Below are 13,253 nucleotides of genomic sequence, written 5' to 3' on the forward strand. Positions count from 1 at the left end.
CCCTCTGGATAAGTTGACTGCCAGGAAATTCTGGATTGTGTGTTTTTTGGGGTAGTAATTAAGCTGATATCATGTGATTCAGCAATGATTACCCCCTGCACCAACGCCGACTGTAGGATCAACATTAGGAGACTTAACAGCTGTCTGAGAGCAGATGTGTCCTGTTGCTGCACCCATTCTGTGTCCCTGGAGGGGAGAGGTCAAGACAGGGGTGGAGGTTGAAGCAGAGATCGTCTCCCGAGGATGCTCCATGTTGATGCTTTAAAAGAAACTTTAAAAAAAAAGAGAGAGCAGCTGCCTGACCATTGTATAGCACACCAGTATAAGATGGAGATTAGCATTATTGATGACAATTTTCATCTGGTGTAATTCCTCCACCCTGCGTTAAGAGCAGCTGCTGAGCAAGCAAGGTCTCTAATGACATATATAAAATTCACATAAATATATATATATATATATATATATATATATATATATATATATATATATATATATATATATATATATATATATATATATGTGTGTGTGTGTGTGTGTGTGTGTATGTATATAAACATTATATATAACCATTGAAGGTGTCATGAAAGGTTATTTGGTGGGTTTTTGTTAGCTTTTCTCTGGAAGGTTTTAGTTATTTTGCCAGTTTCTATTGGTTCTAGTGATGCTCTGGAAGCAGACGCCAGTTAAAAAAGAAGTGCATAATGATTTTAATAGGACTCCCTGGTGGGGCTGGATATAGAGGGGACGTGCCCTGGCCATGGGCGCGTGGCAGCAGAGCAGGTGGATGACGGGCAGCTGAGTTCTGGCTCTAAGGGGAGGGGAGGAGGGGCTCCATTTTGGAGGACTCTTGGGGTTGAGAGAGACCCTGAAAAAAAGGCAACCCCATCTGGAACTGAGGTGGGGGCTCTGGTGTGAAAGAGATCTAGTGGGTGGTGTCTGACACTCTCTCTTTTGTTCTTTGGTAACACAACAGTGATGGTGGTGGTGGTGGTGGTGGTGGGGGCTCTCACTGCCGTGGGGGCTGGGCACACAAACAATAGTGCCGATCTAAGGATTGAAAGCCTTCGATGAACAGAAAGGCAAGGAAGCAGGCAGGGAAGGTGTGGACTGAAGGATAAAGCAGGAATGGGTTCAGCCTACTTATAGGAGGTGGGTTTTCAACCAGGCAAGGACGTTGCAATGTCACATAAAGACACGGTACAAATACTAAGTGAGCTCATATTGAAATGCTTGTTGCAGACATTTAGAAATATACTTACTGTAGCTCTTCAGGTTATGCCTGAGACGTGCTGAATACACACATGAATGCAGGGCAGATAATAGAATTTTTATTAATAAAGGAATCAATTATAGAGAGCCCCATCGTCCAATAAATTAGAATTTGTTGGATCTTGGGGCAGAGGAGAATGAAAGATGAGTGTTGGCATTGTGGTGGAAGCGTGCCTGCATAGAGGGAGAGATGGCGAGTATGAGCTTCATTTATTTTCATTAGCAGTGTCTATGGGTCAGAGTCATGCCTGCTGCGAGCTCTAATGCAGCTCTTGAGTGCTACATGCATACATAAACATATATCCTAGAGACATCTGTCTTTGCTCAGCTACAGCCACGTTTCTGTCATGCGAGGTTAATTTTTCCTTGGTTCATTCCTTCTCTTCCCATTTTTCACATCTCTGCTCTACAGTTCTTGCCATTCATCAGCCATCTCGCAGAGGACAGCCGAGTACCTGCAGCAGCTCTCCAGGGTGCTGAATTGGAGAACTGTGGGGTAGAAGGAGTGAGAGTTGGGTGGCGGGGTTGGGCTGCAGCACTAAGCATGGCTATATAATTTCCTCATAGTAGGCGTGGGGTATGGAATGGTGATTGCAGGCAGGCAGACAGGAGGGAGATGTAGACCTGCCATTATCATAAACTGAAAAGTCCTCCATTAGAGGGGAGAGTCAGGGCCAATGTCATTCCTTATGTGTTCAAATACGACAGAGAAAAGAGCTGGTCAAACGGTAAGCTTAAAACATCGTTAGTATCTCCCTTATAGGTGTTTGCCTTTGAAATATATAAGTATTTTTGTGCTCACCAGTATGACTTTCCAACACGGCCAGTAAACAAAGCTGTAGTCCTTTTCTGTCTCCTTGCAGAGGTCAAATTTACAGATTGAATCTTAAAAAACACCAACCAGGCAAGGCTTCCCCTTTCTGCAGTCACGGTGAACAGCCCCATCTGCTGGTTTACTGCAGGTGTAACACGCTGTGTTGTCTTGAGTGGTCAGAGCAAGCTGAGTTGGCATGCTGCTTTGTGCTTTATGACGCATGAACTGTGTGGCCGCCCCTGACAACAGCAATGAACAAAACCAGTGAAAACAGTGAGTCCTTTTCCACCTAGTTATTAATGACGGTCAAAGTCATGTTATCAGAAAACCGTCTTTGTGAAAGTAACAGGACTTGAAATGTTTTTGGTCCACTTCCTAAATTTTAAACAGAAATGAAACCAATGAAACCTAAACCGATGTGGATATGCGGCATGAACAGGTCGCTCTAAACCGGTCAGGTGAGATTTCTGCGTTAGCAGATGGTAGACATGATAGCCTCTTTGTGCAAAGTGGTCAAACTGACGCGGAAGGATAGTGAGGCCGGACGTAAAGTGATTTTTTCACAGCATTGTACAATTTTAAAGGCGCAGATCAGATTTTGTAATGTTAAAAGTTCTTACGTGTTTAAAAAGGGTTATTGGTTATGTATACTGAAAACGTAGTGTTGTAACTCTGTTTATTTTGATCGAAAAACCAATAAGGAAAGACGATCGCGTTTTATTTTGAAATAATACCGGATGTAGTATAGGTATGCTTTACAGCACGGCCGCGGTTCAGCTCCCGACCGCTAGGAGGAACAAGTAGGGATCCCTGCCCGGTCCCAGCGTGGAGAAGGAAGCGGTCTGAGAGTCCGCATCCCTGCACAAGCGGGACAGAGCGAAACCTCGAGAGGAGCAGACCACTTTCAGTTTTTATTCGAAGACTTTTCCTTACATGGGGACGAGAAATGTCATCGACTCCGAGCGAAAGGAGGGCTTTTGCTCATAAAATCAACCGGTGAGACAGTGACAGAAGTTATTGTTTAACGGCTACTACACTGCCGCTTGCTTTGCTTGAGAATGACCTGCAGGAGAGACGGTGCATATAGCCACTAAGCTAGGATTTGTAAGGTATCACAAAGCATAAACCGCTTGGTATAAACACACCTGTAGCCTAATACCACAAGAAAGGGGTTTAGTCACGTAGTTTGCGCTTTCTTAATGGGTGTCTTGCACTTTTGCGAGTTTAATAACCTGTTTTCTACACGTTGTCGTAGCATCGTAAGAGCTTTGTTGTCAACAATGATTGGGCTACTTAAGTAAAACAGCGCCGAGCCAAAGGCTGCTCTGCTATTAAGGTGTGTACTTTAAGTGGGAGTATTTGTTTCGGAGTAATAATAAGAGAAAGACTTCGCCTTGTGGGAATATATTAGTAACCTGTTTCTACATGTTGTAAACTGGTTCTGCCTCTCCGTTAAAAGTGGTGCTGCATGCGTTAGAAATGCACTGTTTCATCACACTGAACATATGGTGATCACATTCCAGGTAAAATTGTCAAAACTCGTCACACCTGTCACCTGAGTGTTTGAATAACAACTGCACCAAAACTTGTGTGGGTGTGTGGAGGTGTTGGTAGGGAAGTAGCTCCCTGTTTGTTACAAATGTTTCCCCCCCCCTAGCTATTCACCTCAGCTTCAATCAGTTCATTTTATAGTCCGTTTCATCAAGAAATAAACATGATGCTACATTCTGATGTAAGTGTATAATTTCTCTATAACGCATCCTAAAGAGGAATTCTCAATCGCCCACCCCATTCCTAAAATCCCGACTTTTTAGTGAGACCAAGAGCATTGTTTAGCGCCGGATGCAGGAAAGGGTGGGAAGGGGTGTTCTGGCTGTTGACTTTGCAGTTGATAATGTTCCTTTTTCCTGTTTTAAATGGAGGTGTGCAGAGAAGCTGCAGAAGCTCTTTCCAGATTGCCAGTAATGTAGTACTAGTTCTTAAAAGTTCAACCTGATTTGTCATCACAAGGAGATCTTAGCTCTGTATTGGAGATGGAAGTGGAGGTCACTAGTCTTAAGGAGTCCTTGTGGTTTTGATTGATGTATGACATGAACCTTAGCAATGTAATCACAGCAGAAATGTTGAAGCCTTTGCAGCTGTGTATATGAAAGAAACAGACATGTGGTTCTAGAGGAGCAGCTGCTTGCTGTCTCTGGGAAAGGATTGTTTTTTTTTTTTTCCTTCTCTCGCTTTGTCTGTCTTTAAGCCTCCCTTTGCCGTTAGTTCATAAAGGCCTGCTCTGGCTCTGTGCCTGCTCTGTGAGATCGGATCGGGTCCCTTTTCAGAACAGCTGCTGCCCTTCAGCATTGCTACTAGTACCAGGAGATGAAAACGGTGATAAGGGGTTCACAGATTCTGTGGGGTAGGATTTGAGAAAGTGCAGACGTCACTTCCTGAATAGTTGTAGACACTTAAGCTGTTAAATGTAAATACTTTTTTTTTTTTTAAGTAAAAATAAATAAATAAATGTGAATGACCTCTTACATTTAATTGGATTTTGATTTTGTTATTTGCACCCATGTTTTATTTCTAACCTGCAATCCTTTCTATTGTTCAGGACGGTTGCTGCAGAGGTCAGAAAACAAGTGTCCAGAGACTATGGCTCACCTCAGTTGTCAAAGAAACGAGGAGGCGCGCACCACCCTGTGAGTCACCCTGTGTTTAACCTCTCAGAGTTACTGCCCGGCAGCCCTGAAGCTCAAATTAGTCAGGCCAGAAATGGATGGGTGTAACTTTGTAAATGAGTACTGAGTTTAGATACAAGGAGGAAGATGTTACTTAGGTGATTGCAGTTTTAATTAGTGTTCACAGCAAGTGGCTTTGAAGCAAGCATACCTGCTCTCACTCAGCTGTGTTGTTCTACAGCTAGGCAAGGTCTCACCATGAACGCTTAAGAATAGAAGAAGGGATGGTTATATCAGGTGATTTGTCTTGGAAATTGTCTTGTGTCTTGTTATAAACATGCCAGTATGGTTTCTAATTAACCCAGAAGAAATGTAGAATTCTCTGTGATCTTCTAACAGACAGTCTGGTAGACATAGGTTGTGGAGTAGAGCCTTGTTTTTACTTGCAGTGAATTGGGCCATATGAAAAAAAAGATGACAACAACTTAGGGTTTTTTCCATTTAGACAGGGGCTGTAGCAGTAGTTCCTGTGGGGGATTCTGCTTTTGATTAAACAGATAAAAAAGAAAGTACATGCCTTGTTCAAAATTGAGAAGTGAAAACCAAAACTGTAAAAGAAATGGATAACCTTGTTTAGACACAGTATTTTTCTTTCTTTTTAGCTTGCATAGAGATATATAGAGATATATATGTGGTACAGGAAGTTTTTGTTTACCAACCGTGTGTGGATCTTTTATATTTTTCTGCCATTCCTGTCGTAGTGGGTTCCCATATTAAACATGGCTAGTTTTTAATAATCGGATCAGCATTTGTGAAAGTAATCTCTTGCACTGCGTTTTATTGTTTGGTATCAGAACCATGGTTTTTGCTGTTGTATGTCTATGTCATTAATAATTTGGGATACTCCTAATGGGGTCTTCTCAAACAAGCTTTGGCTGCGAGCACAGAAGCCCTACCCATGTGCTGGTTAAACCTTTTGTTTGGGTGCGACAATCAGTCAGGAAAACAGTTGAATTAAAAGGGAGAAGAGAGCTATAAGGTTGTTTCCGACAGAGGATGAACTCAATAAGTTCCAATAGTAAATAAACCTGGATTATTTTGAACGGTTAATCATCCAAAGCTACTCTGATCCAAGAGTAAATATAAGAAGCAAGAACGCATTGAAGTCTCTGACATGATGAATTTAGTGAAAAATGCCAATAAAAATGTAATAACTCCCCAGAAGCTGATTTTTTTCCTGTGAATGCCACTTAATTAAAAGATAACCATTGCTTTCACATGTTTACCCTTTCTGTGATTTTGTATTAAAGTGGTAATGCTAGAAATTGTGGGCACATCATAGTAATATGTACATAATAGTTTAATGCTGACTGACAGCTTCCACTGACGGAGGTGGTTGAGCCGGTGGACTTTGAGGAGTATGTGAGCAGTCATGCTCCCGGGGTGGAGCCCGGCCCTCTCAAGCAGCTAATGGAGTTCCCGTCAGATGACCTGGAGCTCCTCCACCTGGACAAAGACTGCAATACACTGGAGCCCCCACTGCCTGAGGAAGAGGAGTAAGTCCGCTAGTCTGCTAATGGCCAGCACAATCCTCATACTAAACTCTCAAGTCCCATTTATGGTCTTGACATTACTACACAAGCAGAGCTTTAATATCACTGTAATGGATAAACATCACTACAGATAGGAACAAAGCCTTCTCTCTGTGAACATAAATATTAAAAGCATGCTTTGCTCAATTATTCATGTGTTTTTCAATGTAGCTCGCTGGATTCCAGAGTGAGAGATGCCTTGGCTGTCTACACAGATGACTGGCTTGTCATTCAAAGAAAGTAAGTGGTCACAGTCGGGGTGTCAGCTAAATTAACCTACAGTATGCGTTTCATCTATTTTGTAATAATGTGCACCACATTTCTGTGTTCACTCCACATGTGATTGACAGTTACATTATTAGTTGGACAACTCTTCTTCTTCTTCTTCTTCTTCTTCTTCTTCTTCTTCTTCAGATATCAGCTCTATAGCACCACATACACCCCTCACAACTCTGAGCGGCAGAGGGAGAGGCAACGAGGGCTGGTCAAACAGACCTTTGAACTGGATGAGGCTGCTGCAGCTGAGCGCCAGGAAGACCAGGTAGACGACTGCGATGTTCAAAGACCCTGTAATCTTAAATGCTGATGGGCGTTCAGTGAGGTTAGGTTCATGAAACATGTTTTAGTATTGCCGGGAGTAAAAGTTTTCCAGCTGTCACACACTAAAAGTGCTGTCATTTAATACACAGGCTAAGAGATAGAGTTGCCAGATTGCTGGGTGTCTCATTATCACAGAGAAAGGCAGTATGAGTTGTATTCTGGTCAACAAGCTAATTATATGAAAAATGACTAATGGATAAATGTCTTATCCATTATCTATTACATTTTCCCCACATGAGTCATATCAGATGGGTAATGGGATATGTAGCATTGTAATTCTTATAACACATCTTTGCCTGGAAGGGGGAAAAAAATCAAACAGAAAAACACATGACCTCACCTCTCAATCTTGTGTGGTTCAGGATGACGCAAAGCGGCGGTCAGTCAGCATCGATGAGACTCCTCGCGGCAGCTGGGCCTCCAGCATCTTTGACCTGAAGAATTCATCTCCAGACGCTCTCCTGCCAACTGTGCTGGAACAAACAGCTGCAGAGGACATGGACCACCGCAATACAGAGGCACGACAGCAGGGGCGCCACAATGACCTGCTTGGCCTGTTCCCTCCCCCTGATGAGGTTTGTATTTGATTCTCTTATATCTGACTCTGTTGTGGTTTAAGTTAGAAAAAACAGAGCAAATTAAAAATGATCATGATTTATAGCTATGATCACACATTTAGTTTAAATAAGAGTTATTCAGGATTCTATACTGTCAACATAGGGTTTGGCTTACATGCTCCATAGTGTAGTGGTTAACACGTGTATAATATGCTTAAGATCCTGGGTTAAAACCAGGAGGAGACTCATATCCCTGGGGTTATTTGAGGGAATCCGTCATAAAAAAGTCTGTGCCAAGTCAAATATGCAGATGCATCTACTCTGGTAACCCCTTGTGAATAATAGAACAGCTGAGAGAAGCTTTAGGTTTACTCTGTTTAGAGGAAACACATCACACTGATAATGAATGCTTATCACTCCGGGTCACAATTTCCTGGTGAGAAACATTCTATTATAAATTTTGTGGCAATAAATACCCATGATTGTATGAGTATTACCCATTAGTGTAATATTTTGGCACACAGAGCAATTTCCACGGTGCTGATTTCTCTGCATGGAGCCATGATGAGTTGTAACTGTAGATGAAAGTCAGACACAAATATGAGGCCGTCATGGAGACAAATTCAAATTGGGGGTTGCCACAGAGCAAATACAGCAACATGTTAGAGCAATACTGGGAGCATTGACAGAGGAAGCTATAACAGTGGAGGGAAAAAAAGAGTATGCTCATAAGAAGGATGAAATCAAAAAAGCTATATGAGCAAGCTAATGTTTTAGTTTTCTTTGTGTGAGATATAAGACGTCAGCAGGAAGCAAACATAAGCGTCTGTATCGTTTGATTCTGAAAGCTCACTTTGCTCATTTTGGCTGAAACACAATGCTGCAGTTTTTGAACTAAATCTGGGTCAGCAACATTTCTAAAAGTCTTTTTAGTGGTTCTAAAATGTCTTATCAGTGCCGGCGTTAGGCATAAATGTTGTAAAAGTTTAAAACTAAAACTTGTTAGTGTGGATGTACCCTGAGAGTTGTTTCTCTCTTATGGTTCACCCCGTGAGAACCTTGAAACAGCCCACGATCTAATTATTCTGTTATCAAAAAATAGATTTTGGAATTATCGATCTTAAGTGCAGCGTTTCTGTGGGCTAGTTGTGTAATGAATTAAGTGCAACAGCTTAGACTAGCAGCACACTGGAAGTACTGAAGGAACTTGGAGCTGTGTAAATGGTGATATTGCTGGTTTTCCACCAACATGGAGTCTAGAACTAGTATCGTGGCTGTGGGAGAGACTTGAGCAAGACATTCAGCACTGATTCAACCATGATTTCTGGTGGACAGAAATTAACTCCATAGCTAGTAACGTTGATTTGGTCATAATGTGGGCTGGTTAGATAGACCAACAACACTTCATTGGTGTTTAAAAAAGGCATTACTGACATGCACGCTAAAATGAAAAAGTAAGCACCTTTTTTAGTCAGTGACAATAAAACTGTATTTATCATTTCCACTCCTAACTAAACAGTGCTACGAATTGAAGGCAAATCAGACATCTAAAAGAAAAGCACTGACCACACAGAGCTAAAGCTGCAGGGAGCAGAAGACTCTGGCAGCAGAGTTTATAAATGCCGTTGCCATTTGTTCAGCTCAGAGCTATTGAATGTTCCCATAAAGTGAATGTCCATAATGTCTGCAAATCCAGCCACTTCAGGAGAACTGTTTGCTTTCCTTCCCTCAGTGTTCTCCTTTTCTCACTCATCCTTTTTTTTATGTATGTGTACACTTCACTGTTTCTCTGCCACTATGTTGCCATGACATCTGTGTAAATGCTATGCCGGGGTCTTGTTTTCCTTTCTGTGTGGCAGGATGAAGCAGTAGAGAGATGCTCTCTTCCTGAAGTGCCCAAGGAACATTGTGGCCAGAGGATCATGGTCAAGTGTTTGTCTCTGAAGTAAGGAACATTTGGAGTCTTGCTCCTGGCATTTGTATCTTCATGCTCTGGTTATTATATTTATTACAAATACCCCAATGCACTCCTTATTTGACATTGTTTATTTTGTATGTTTTTCAGGTTTGAAATAGAAATCGAGCCAATATTTGGAACACTCGCCCTTTATGACATCAAGGAAAAGAAAAAGGTTTTATTTCTTTTTGTTCCATTTGATTAGTTCTTATTTGGCATAATGAGTCTTCTTTCAATGAGTTTCACTCTGTAAAACCACTTACATAATGCTGAGCTCATACTTCACTAATTTAATTTCCCTCTTCTCAAAGAGGCCTAAGTGGTCTTGCGGTTTAGATCACTGAGTCAAAACTGAATTAGCATCCCTTGACGTGCATTTCCATTATCATCTTTCCTTCCCCTGCCTCCTCTGATTCCCGCTTATCTTTCCTCCCAACAGATCTCTGAGAATTTCTACTTTGACCTTAACTCGGATCAGATGAAAGGACTCCTAAAACCCCATACACCTCATGTCGCCATATCTACATTGGCTCGTTCCGCCATTTTCTCCATCACATACCCTTCTCCTGACATTTTCCTGGTCATTAAGGTACTGAAAAACTCAACTACACATGTACAGTGCTGGGAAAATGCATTTGATTTGTTTCTTAGTTTTTGGCATATTTGTCACAATTGGATGTTTCAGATCTTCAAACTAATTTTAATATTAGACAAAGATAAATCAAGTAAATAAAAATGCAGATTTTAAATGATAGTTTCATTTATTAAGGGTAAACAGCCATCCAAACCTGCTTGGCCCTGTGTGAGAAAATAATTGCCCCTTAAACCTAATAGCTGGTTCTGCCACCCAAGATAGCAAGAACTGCATTCAAGGATTTGCCATAACTGGCAGTGAGTCTTTCACGTCGCCGTGAAGGAATTTTGGCTTGCTATTTTTTGCGCAATTGTTTTAATTCAGCCACATTGTAGGGTTTTTGACCACGAACAGCTTACCATTTGGATTATGCACATTTATGAAATGCTCTTTTTGGTTTTATGCCACATGTAACAGGGTTCAAGCCTTCCAGTAAGTTCAGCTTTTGTCTCATCAGTCTGCAGAATTTTCCTAAAGGTTTTGGGGATCATTGCGAAGCTTTTTGGCAAGTATGAGATGAGCCTTTGTGTTCTCTTTGGTCAGTGGTGGTATTGACTCTGGAACTCTACAATGGGTGCCATTTTTGCCTAGTCTCTTTCTTACTGTCGAATCATGAACTCTGACCTTAATTGAGACAAGTGAAGCTTAGAGTTCTTCAGATGTTTTTCTGAGTTCTTTTGTGACCTCCCGGACCTCCTCCTCCATTGATGCATTTTAAGATCTTTTAGCCTGCTTCACCTGGTCATACAGGTTTTATTTAAGTGATTTCTTGATTTTCTTGAACAGTAATCAGGTCTGTAGAATGGGCTGGCCACTTGGGTGTGGCTAAAAAACTAAATACAAAACTGCATTTTGTATTTACTCAGGTTATTTTTGTGTAATTTTAAAATTCATTTGATGATTTGAAACATGTTTGGCAATTATGCAAAAAGACTAAAAAATCAGAAAAAGAGTGCAAATACTTTTTCACAGCGCTGAACATCAACAACAAATATTACTTTAAATCACATAATTGCTCTCAGTGAGTTAAAAGTGCATTTGCATGTGTTTTTTCAGCTTGAAAAGGTCCTTCAACAAGGAGATATTAGTGAATGCTGTGAGCCCTACATGGTTATGAAAGAATCAGATTCATCTAAGGTAATGGAGCCAAAATGTTCTTTAAACTGTTGCAATGCTCAGAGCTTGCAGCCGCCATGCACGTGGGACCCTCTTACTGTCTAGTCACAAGAATTACTCAATTTTGTCAGGGTGGCTGCAATATTTACTGTCGTCTTTGGCAAGCCAATACTGGCTCTTGCAGATGTTTTAGGCTGTTCAGTATCTTTTCAGATCATATTTTGTTCCACTGCAGCACAAGGAAAAGCTAGAGAAGTTGCGCCTTCAGGCAGAGCAGTCGTGCACGCGTCTCGGCTGTTTTCGCATGCCTTTTGCCTGGACGGCCATTCACCTTCTCAACATCGTCAGCAGTGTGGGAGGTCTGGATCGGTCTGACCCGGACTCTGATTCTGGTACTGCTGATTATATACATATATTTCATTGATAATTTCACATGTGCACGTACACTGATGAGCCACAACATTAAAACTACTGACAGGAGCATCACCGTGGTAGAATGGAACATGATGCTGGGAAACCTAACATTCGTGTAGATGTTAGTGTGATGTGTGCTGTCCACTTAAACACTGTTGCAATGTCAGCAGCGTCTCGCAGCTGGCCAGTGTGCCTTACAAAAGAAAAAATGCTCGGGAATTGCTTGAGGAACTCAAAAATCCCAAAATATTGCCCTAGTTTCTGCACTGTGCATATGTGGAATGCATCGTCACTCATCCAAAGGCCCCACACTCCAAATCTCACAGGGTCCACTGCTAACTTCCTGGATTCAGAAACCACAAAACACAATCAGAGGTCGTGTTTCCGGGTCAGAGCTGTTTTAGCACCTGGAATGGACCTACACAATATCAGGCAGCTGGTGTTAATGTTGTGGCTGATCACTGTATGCAGACCATTTGCCTAATTACAGTAACAAATGTCTCCTGTCCCTATAATACACACCTTTGGGTCACTGCTAGAGCGAAAAGGTCATGGAACGTGGAACGAGAGAAAGAAGAAGGGGTTCGAGCGGATGAGCATCGGTGATGACATGTGTAACTTTGCCACTTTCCGTCCTGCAACACTCACCGTTACCAACTTCTTCAAGCAGGTATTTAGAAGTGCACATGTGTAGATCTGTCCTTACAGTGAGGTAAACTACCCATTATTTGAATGGGGTAGTTGAATATCACTATAGAAACAAAAGGTGAGACATAATAAATAACTGCATAAAAAGTAGAGTTTCATTTTTCTTTCTACTGTCAACAAGCACTTATTTAAAGGTAATCAGTGGAATTCTCTATATATTATTGTCACATTGTTACTTTAAATAATGACAAGTGTCCAGAGAAAGTTATTGTCTTGTGAATTGCTGCTATATAAATAGAATTAATAGTATGAAATTAACAGTATCTAATAAAAGACATGGGAATAAATAAATAGCCCCAGTGCTTTAAAACTACTTTTTCTACTAACCTTGGGCAATACTGTCCATTTAATTATTAATCTTTTAAAAAAAAGATTATGCTCTCTGAGCTGTTGCACCATAGTTATCAGTGAATTGTTGTGAAAGCACAGTCTATGCAGACATCCCTTTTTATATAACTGTGAATCAAGAGTGCATTTCTTTCCAACGATGGGACACTTGTCACCATAACCTGAAGGCAACCCTGTTTTTCAGACCACTTATATGCTATATGTTATCCTAGTAAAATCCATTAATGTGGTGTGATTTATTAAAGTCAGTTGTCAAAAAGCCTTTCCCTCCAAAATGTTAGTTTTTATAAAAGTGAAAAACTGCAGCCTGTTTTTACTCTTTTTAATTTAGTAGAGACAAATGAAACAAAGCCTGTGAGCGTGTCCGCTATGTGACATACTCCTCTCACTGCAACATGTTTCTAACACACCCTCTTAATCATGGCAGTGCACTTAAATTGTCAGTGCTCTGGTCATTCTTCTAAACCTGACTGCATTTAACTCCCTCCCCAGTGTCCACTTTTAGGGTAAGACTGAACTGAACAAAGACGCTGACCTATTCTAAATATATATATTAAAAAAAATCCATATAAGAGGGA

At 41.2% G+C, this 13,253-nt stretch overlaps 1 protein-coding gene across 2 annotated transcripts in view; it reads left to right on the forward strand.

Annotated features, from left to right (window-relative positions):
* The first annotated feature begins 2,917 nt into the window (after positions 1-2,917).
* Positions 2,918-13,253, forward strand: part of dock6 (dedicator of cytokinesis 6) — a 31,086-nt gene continuing 20,750 nt past the window's right edge. For both annotated transcript variants that reach the window (XM_085351714.1, XM_085351713.1), the window contains exons 1-12: positions 2,918-3,079; positions 4,683-4,770; positions 6,127-6,305; positions 6,513-6,581; positions 6,756-6,882; positions 7,304-7,516; positions 9,358-9,443; positions 9,564-9,630; positions 9,895-10,044; positions 11,146-11,226; positions 11,441-11,597; positions 12,159-12,289. In XM_085351714.1, coding sequence (XP_085207840.1) covers positions 3,030-3,079; positions 4,683-4,770; positions 6,127-6,305; positions 6,513-6,581; positions 6,756-6,882; positions 7,304-7,516; positions 9,358-9,443; positions 9,564-9,630; positions 9,895-10,044; positions 11,146-11,226; positions 11,441-11,597; positions 12,159-12,289 — 1,398 coding nt within the window. In that variant the 5' untranslated portion in view covers positions 2,918-3,029. The remainder of the gene's footprint in view (positions 3,080-4,682; positions 4,771-6,126; positions 6,306-6,512; positions 6,582-6,755; positions 6,883-7,303; positions 7,517-9,357; positions 9,444-9,563; positions 9,631-9,894; positions 10,045-11,145; positions 11,227-11,440; positions 11,598-12,158; positions 12,290-13,253) is intronic.

This window comes from Diplotaxodon limnothrissa, linkage group LG4 (genome assembly GCF_057381915.1).
Source record: "Diplotaxodon limnothrissa isolate DT_005_m linkage group LG4, D_limnothrissa_male_GT1.1, whole genome shotgun sequence".
NCBI lineage: Eukaryota > Metazoa > Chordata > Actinopteri > Cichliformes > Cichlidae > Diplotaxodon > Diplotaxodon limnothrissa.